The sequence below is a fragment of the Pecten maximus genome, chromosome 5 (genome assembly GCF_902652985.1).
Source record: "Pecten maximus chromosome 5, xPecMax1.1, whole genome shotgun sequence".
In the NCBI taxonomy this organism is placed as follows: domain Eukaryota; kingdom Metazoa; phylum Mollusca; class Bivalvia; order Pectinida; family Pectinidae; genus Pecten; species Pecten maximus.
Window position 1 is genome coordinate 490,481 of NC_047019.1, and position 9,122 is coordinate 499,602.

Below are 9,122 nucleotides of genomic sequence, written 5' to 3' on the forward strand. Positions count from 1 at the left end.
ATATATGAGAGCCGAAAAATAATCAGTTATGATGATACTCAAAAAAAACCTGAACATTTGAAATATGACTTTTATCACAAACCCCGTGATCCCGGTCGCTCAATTGATACGATTCCAATTCAAGGTGTTATTGACAGTTTCTTTTAGAAACTCTTGGAAATAGTTGGCGTGTACATTTGTTGATATTTCCCTGTTCTGAGCAATCTTGTTTTGCAGAATTTTATCTATTTCTGCTTATTCGACTGCATGAAAACTCCCCGCAACAGAATGTGGGGTCGCCATGGGGGCACGCGGCCCAGGGAGATATGATGTTTTATCCCCCTTCAACGTGATGCGTTTCGGCTAATCACAGGTACTGTTATAAACATGAGGTATAATAATAACCGATATAACCCTGTATTACAATATTACCCGGTATTATGATATTGCCCGGTATTATGATATTATCCGTTATTATGATATTACCCGGTAGTATGATATTACCCGGTATTGTGATATAACCGGGTATTATGATATTACCCGGTATTATGATATTGCCCGGTATTATGATATTACCCTGTATTACAATATTACCCGGTAATACAATATTACTCGGTATTTCGATATTACCCGGTATTGTGATATAACCCGGTATTATGATATTACCCGGTATTATGATATTACCCTGTATTACAATATTACCCGGTATTACAATATTACTCGGTATTTCGATATTACCCGGTATTGTGATATTACCCGGTATTATGATATTACCCGGTATTATGATATTACCCTGTAGTATGATATTACCCGGTATTACAATATTACCCGGTTTTATGATATTACCCAGTATTACAATATTACCATCTATTATGATATTACCCGGTATTACAATATTACCCGGTATAATGATATTACCCGATATAATGATATTACCCGGTATAATGATATTACCCGGTATTATGATATTACCCGTTATTATGATATTACCCGGTAGTATGATATTACCCGGTATTGTGATATTGCCCGGTATTGTGATATTGCCCGGTATTGTGATATTACCCGTTATTGTGATATTACCCGGTAGTATGATATTACCCGGTATTACAATATTACTCGGTATTTCGATATTACCCGGTATTGTGATATTACCCGGTATTATGATATAACCCGTTATAATGATATTACCCGTTATTGTGATATTACCCGGTAGTATGATATTACCCGGTATAATGATATTACCCGGTATTATGATATTACCCGTTATTGTGATATTACCCGGTAGTATGATATTACCCGGTATTATGATATTACCCATTACGTCAGTTTGATATATAACTTTGTTGTACTCTTGATTTAAAAATTGATATACATTGTGTACTTATATAGCATTTTCGTTTCCCTACTCTTACTAAACCTTGTTAGCTACACGACAATACATATAGACTTCAATACGAAGGTACTTTGAAAACAATTAACAAAACATATCATGTAGAATTCTACACTGCTGTTTTATGTTGTTATTATATATAGTTACCAGTTTTCCATTATCGAATCCATATCACAGCTAACGATTTCTTATAAGTTCATTTAATTGAGACTATTTTACGATCGATGATAATCGTTATAACATCCTTTAAACAGCTGATGTATCCTTCTTACTCAAAAGTCGACTACAGAGTTGTTTCTCCTCCACTTCCGAAAAAAAATCCTGGTCAATAATTAATGTCTAATCCAGACAAATCCACCCTGGAATCAAAAATTATCCGAATATGATAATCACATCCTGTTCCGGACAAAGTGGCATTGATTTCTAAACAATAAAACGTAACTCATTGCCATTTGGTTATACTTCCAAATTAAATCCGTCAAGATTATTTACTCCCCATGAAGTAATTACTAAAGCTGTTCCATCAACTATCCTGCACTTCCAACTGATGGCCGATATGGCGCTGTCGACGATGGCCACGGCGATATCGACGAGCCAGCTGTTTAACACAATTTAAATGTTTTAAGAAGTGATCGGAGCCTAGCGCGTCCGACTCTAAAAGTTGGGACACGGGAACCTGTACAGGGTGGTGGTACGTGCGTCCTGTTGACGGAGCGCTCGACGCAGATTCCGACACGTCACGAGCACGTGGTCGATGCCGCTCGGTGTCCTCCTTAAGTTTAAATCTTGTTTTCTTGGTTTTGAGTCTTTTCTGCTGTTGATCATTCTCTGCTGGTTTTCCCTTGGGTACCTCCTGTGCCTTTTCTCGACTTTTCGGCGGGAACATCTTATTTCGTAGTTCCTGATACTGTTGTTCTAAATCGCGATGCTCAGCAGTGCTATCATCAATGGCGGCCGCGTGTAGGAATTTTAACATCCGGGGACTTCCTTGGGATGACGAACCGCTGTTTCTACTTCCGCGGCTGTCACATCGATGTCTGTTTAAATGTAACTGCTCTTTGAGCTTGGCAGCATTTAAATTGTCTATCATTTCCTGACGAGTTTTCTGAACTTTTTCCATCCAGGACGGGATATATGCCGATTGACTTGGTCGATGTACGGTTATATTATACTGGCGGAAAGATGTCCGTCTCGGGCGAAGCTGCAGAGTTGGGTGCGACCGGTCTTTCAGGTGCACGGAGGCCATTTCAGGCTAACAGCGATCACGTGGTCCTGCTTCAGATTTAACATGCACCATCTGCATTGAGTACAATTTCGCACTGAAGCTGTATATTTTTTAATAAAATGACGTTCGTTTTAAGTACTAAATCGCCACAAGAAGATTATATTTTTATATATTCCAATAAGTGCGTGTATAAGGTATACATTTAATCTTCTCCCTTTGTCCATTAATCCAGAGAACGGGTGGAACTCAGGTTAAAAAATTAATAGCTTTCAATTAGTGTGGTAATTAACCTCCAATACACGGTCGGGTACTGCACGATAGCGAAGATAATCTGACTGCCGACAAAACAGTAGTGAACTTATAAAGAAATCTGGGTAAGGTTTTAGTATAGTCTTCTTGTAACAATGTCTTCTCAGATATTACAACCAATCTGTCCGTAAAATAGACCAGTCTACGGACTGGAACTCACACTTATCCGGGTAGATAGACCAGTCTACGGCCTGGAACTCACACTTATCCGGGTAGATAGACAAGTCTACGGACTGGAACTCACACTTATCCGGGTAGATAGAACAGTCTACGGACTGGAACTCACACTTATCCGGGTAGATAGACCAGTCTACGGACTGGAGCTCACACTTATCCGGGTAGATAGGCCAGTCTACGGACTGGAGCTCACACTTATCCGGGGTAGATAGAACAGTCCACGGACTGGAACTCACACTTATCCGGGTAGATAGACCAGTCTACGGACTGGAACTCACACTTATCCGGGTAGATAGAACAGTCCACGGACTGGAACTCACACTTATCCGGGTAGATAGAACAGTCCACGGACTGGAACTCACACTTATCCGGGTAGATAGACCAGTCTACGGACTGGAGCTCACACTTATCCGGGTAGAAAGAACAGTCCACGGACTGGAGCTCACACTTATCCGGGTAGATAGAACAGTCCACGGACTGGAGCTCACACTTATCCGGGTAGATAGACCAGTCTACGGACTGGAACTCACACTTATCCGGGTAGATAGAACAGTCTACGGACTGGAGCTCACACTTATCCGGGTAGATAGACAAGTCCACGGACTGGAACTCACACTTATCCGGGTAGATAGAACAGTCCACGGACTGGAACTCACACTTATCCGGGTAGATAGACAAGTCCACGGACTGGAACTCTCGTCCTTTCCTTTGTGTTAGCCTTTTCCGTGTAGCTAACCACACTGTTTGCTCTCTCTCACCGCCACATCATAAATTGATTTCCCAGCCGTACGGGATATAAAATGGTACACACCAGAATCCAGTGAGAAACTCACAGGTAAAAACCGAGGCAGTTGAGATAGGGGTGAAAACGCATGGTTTGGTTTAGTGCTGATTTATAAAGATTACTGACGGTGTTTGTCAGAAGATTCCGATATCAGATTTGTTTGTCATCGCAATAAGTGCATTCATTTGTCAATAACCTTATCACAAATTGAAATAAACATTAATCCATTCTACCCACTCGTCTGCTACATAAAATACCAACAGTTATTGTATCCTGATTCACCTCGATTTATTTTTCTCGTGAAATATATCCTTTTAAATGTTTCTTTGTACAGTATATGGAAATTCTTCAATTCAAAGCTACTATTTTCGATTATATTACCTTTGTAATTGTTTTACCTGCCTTGATAAATTTGAAAATTATCTTTATTTTTTCTTTGACCACCATCTCTATAGGGTTGTGTAGATACACGGCAGGTGTAGACCTATATTATATACACGCCCCGTCGGCCGGATCGATTGGCAGTGTACACAACACTCAATGTTAATATACAACATGCTTTGAAAAACTTATTGGTTTTATATTATTCCAAACAGCATAATCTATTTGGATATGCTCGACATATACTTTACCCGGAGATTTAGATAAGAAGGACAAATAAACTTTCCTCGTGCCAAATTCATTTTAACTTGGCAGGCTCGTTTCGATGACTAATCAAAATTGAACGTTTACACATCAACTGTGTGTAAACTTACTGGATAGGTTAAATCATACACGCGAATACCTTAATCTATAGTATACTTACCACCAAAAGAGTTCACGTCTACACAGGGCTAATAGAGTGTGGCGCTACAATAAGTGGTCACCACAAGGTGGCGCTATAATAAGTGGTCACCACAAGGTGGCGCTATAATAAGTGGTCACCACAAGGTGGCGCTATAATAAGTGGTCACCACAAGGTGGCGCTATAATAAGTGGTCACCACAAGGTGGCGCTATAATAAGTGGTCACCACAAGGTGGCGCTTTAATAAGTGGTCACCACAAGGTGGCGCTTTAATAAGTGGTCACCACAAGGTGGCGCTATAATAAGTGGTCACCACAAGGTGGCGCTTTAATAAGTGGTCACCACAAGGTGGCGCTATAATAAGTGGTCACCACAAGGTTGCGCTTTAATAAGTGGTCACCACAAGGTGGCGCTATAATAAGTGGTCACCACAAGGTGGCGCTATAATAAGTGGTCACCACAAGGTGGCGTTATAATAAGTGGTCACCACAAGGTGGCGCTACCATAAGTGGTCACCGAAATGGCACTACCATAAACGGTCGTCACAAAATGACATCACCATAAACGGTCATCACAAAATGGCATCACCATAAACGGTCAACACTAGATGGCGCTACCATAAACAGTCCCCACAAGATACCGTCATATATGTACAGAGTCACTTTTGGAAGAGTCTACCATAAACGAGATGCTGCGACTATCCATGTACTCGGAACACGGCGATGCGACTATCCATGTACTCGGAACACGGCGATGCGACTATCCATGTACTCGGAACACGGCGATGCGACTATCCATGTACTCGGAACACGGCGATGCGACTATCCATGCACTCGGAACACAGCGATGCGACTATCCATGTACTCGGAACACGGCGATGCGACTATCCATGTACTCGGAACACGGCGATGCGACTATCCATGCACTCGGAACACGGCGATGCGACTATCCATGCACTCGGAACACGGCGATGCGACTATCCATGTACTCGGAACACGGCGATGCGACTATCCATGTACTCGGAACACGGCGATGCGACTATCCATGCACTCGGAACACGGCGATGCGACTATCCATGCACTCGGAACACGGCGATGCGACTATCCATGTACTCGGAACACGGCGATGCGACTATCCATGTACTCGGAACACGGCGATGCGACTATCCATGCACTCGGAACACGGCGATGCGACTATCCATGCACTCGGAACACAGCGATGCGACTATCCATGTACTCGGAACACGGCGATGCGACTATCCATGCACTCGGAACACGGCGATGCGACTATCCATGCACTCGGAACACGGCGAATGCGACTCCAACCTCGGACGTGTTGAGGAAGCGATAGACAGGGAATTTATAGATCTTAATGTTTGAATTGTTTTTGTTTTTGTTTTGCTTTTAAAATCATCATTACGATTACGATTTCATGGCGACCGATATCCCTTCTAAATATTGTTTATAAAATTGTCTCTGGATCAATTACAAGTAGATTTAAATCAGTCTTAGATAAACTAATTAACTCGGATCAGACTGGCTTTCAATCAGGTCGTTATCTTGGAGAAAATACTAGACTTATTTATGACATCATGCAATATACAGAAGAAAATAATATACCTGGTATGCTTTTGCTTATAGATTTTGAGAAGGCTTTTGATTCTGTATCTTGGAAATTTATTGATAATGTTTTGAAATATTTAGGTTTTGGTAATGATATAAGAAAATGGGTTAAAATATTACATTATAACAGTAATTCTGCCATTAATCAAGGAGGTAATTTGTCATCTTTCTTCAATATCAAGCGAGGCTGTCGCCAAGGCGACCCGATCGCCCCATATTTATTTATAATGTGTGTAGAGATTCTGGCAATACGAATCCAAAATAACAAAGATATAAATGGTATAAATGTTAATAACTGCCCTATTTTAAACTCTCAATATGCAGATGACACTTCACTAATACTAGATGGAACCGAGAAATCAATGAAGAAATTAATTGAGGAATTAGATTTTTTTTTGCAAAAATTTCAGGTCTAAAAGTCAATACAGGTAAAACACAAGTTGTTTGGATAGGCAGCAAAAAATACAGTAATGACATTTTTCTACCAGAGTTGAATTTTAAATGGGGAGTAGATAGATTTACCCTTCTTGGGATTGAATTTCATGTAGATTTACATAAAATACCTAAAATGAATTTTGATAAAAAAAACTTACTAAGATGAAATCAATAATTAAGAGTTGGAGTAAAAGGTTACTTACTCCAATAGGAAGAATCACAATAATTAAATCACTAAAATCACCGTTATGGTATAATAAAAATATAATTGTGGGTAAAAAAGTAATCTTTTTTCCAAACTGGTTTAAGAAAGGAATAATAATAATTAATGATATAATTAAGGATAAAAGTGATGGTTCTTTCTTTTCATTTGAAGAATTTTGCAATATATATGGGAACATAGCTAACTATTTACAATCGATGGTTTTTCGGAACCCTTTCGCAAAGATCGTAACATGTTTGGGGGAGGTGTCGCCCTATACTTTTCTGAAACACTGATATGGTCTCAAATCAAATTACGTAATACTTTGTATCTAATCTGTAACGTATACAGGCCACCCTCTTATAATGGCACTGGTTTGTGGCATCATTTACGACATTCCATTGAAACAGCACTCGAAGAAACGCCCAATCTATTAATTACAGGTGATTTAAATATTGATTTTCTTAAACCCATCAGAGGTGATCTATGTGATATTTTGTCCAATTATAATTTAACCAATGTCATTACCGAACCCACTAGACAAACCGATACCTCCTCAATCCTTCTTGACCCTATCATTGTAAGTGATACTGTAAATGTAATTTTTTCCGATGTTATTGACATTGAGCGAACTATAAGTGACCATGATACCGTTTTCGCAATTATAAATATTCCTGTTAAAATCAAACATTATTTTAAAAGAAAAGTGTGGCTGTATGATCAAACTGATATTAATAAGTTAAAAGGAATGATAAACAGTATTCCCTGGTGTGACACTTTTACCAATCTTTCAAATGTTAATGAAATGTGTAATTTCTTTACTGAAAAATTGCATGATGCTATTGATAAATGTATACCATCTAAAGAAATACTAGTACGCGACAGTGATAAACCGTGGATGAATGGAATGGTTAGACGTAATATAAGGAAAAGAGACAGACTTAAAAAAATAATGTTTAATAATAATTCAGAGTCCAATAAGAATAAATACAAACATATGAGGAATAAAGTAAATAATATGATAAAGAGGGCTAAAGAAATATTTTATGAAAACATTAACACAGTTATAGACAATAGTAATAACAACCCAAGAGTGTATTGGAAACTTCTGGGAAACCTTATCAGAGGTAAAAAAAAAACACAGATATTTCTCCCCTACTTGATAGTACTACAAATGAAATTATATATGACAACAATAGGAAATGTGAACTGTTGAATAATTATTTTAGCTCTGTGTGTACTCAGTCAGAAAATGTCATAGATAAAGAATTACCCTTTTTTGAAAAGAGGACAGATTCTATTTTATCAGAAATACATATAGTTTCCAGTGAAGTTGAAGACATTATAAAAATTCTAGATGTTAAAAAAGCGTCAGGTCCTGACGGTATTAGCCACAGAATGCTACAATTACTCTCAAGTGAAATTTCTATACCACTTTCTTTTATATTCAATTATTCTTTGACATCTTGTATATTTCCTGAGAGCTGGAAAATTGCTCATGTAATGCCTATATTTAAGGCCAATGATGTAAGCATTGTCTCCAATTACAGACCTATCTCGCTGCTAAGTTGTATAAGTAAACTTTTTGAGCGTGTAGTATATACGCATATCTACAATTTTTTAATCGAAAACGACCTTATTTATAAGTATCAGTCTGGATTCCTACCAAATCACTCCACAACACATCAACTTATTGAAATATATCATTCAGTCATTTCTTCCTTAGAAAAGTATGAACATTCTATCTTAATTTTTTGTGATTTTTCTAAGGCATTTGACCGCGTGTGGCACAAAGGCCTCTTACATAAACTCGACAATTATGGTATCTCTGGACCTCTTCTTCGTTGGGTGGCTAGTTATCATTCAAAAAGAAAACAAGCTGTATTTATCAATGATTCACTTTCATCTCTTAAGCCTATAAATGCTGGTGTCCCCCAAGGGTCAGTTCTTGGTCCACTTTTCTTTCTACTATACATAAATGATATTTCCTGTAATCTTTCATCTCTATCTAGGCTTTTCGCTGAGGATACTTCTCTATCCTACGCGTCATATGACCTCAACCTTATTGAGACGGAGGCTAAACGCGACTTATTAAAACTTGAAATTTGGTCCAATGAATGGCTTATGTCCTTTAATCCTAATAAAACCGAGGCCCTCGTAATATCAACTAGACAACTTCCTTTTGTTCCGTCCTTTACATTCGACAATACCCCG

At 38.7% G+C, this 9,122-nt stretch overlaps 1 protein-coding gene across 1 annotated transcript; it reads right to left on the reverse strand.

Moving 5' to 3' along the window:
• Positions 1-1,471: 1,471 nt before the first annotated feature.
• On the reverse strand, positions 1,472-3,815 carry LOC117326777. Its single transcript, XM_033883495.1, has one exon. It carries the CDS (start codon positions 2,613-2,615, stop codon positions 1,893-1,895), a length of 723 nt encoding a protein of 240 aa, XP_033739386.1. The 5' UTR covers positions 2,616-3,815; the 3' UTR covers positions 1,472-1,892.
• Between the last annotated feature and the right edge of the window lie 5,307 nt (positions 3,816-9,122).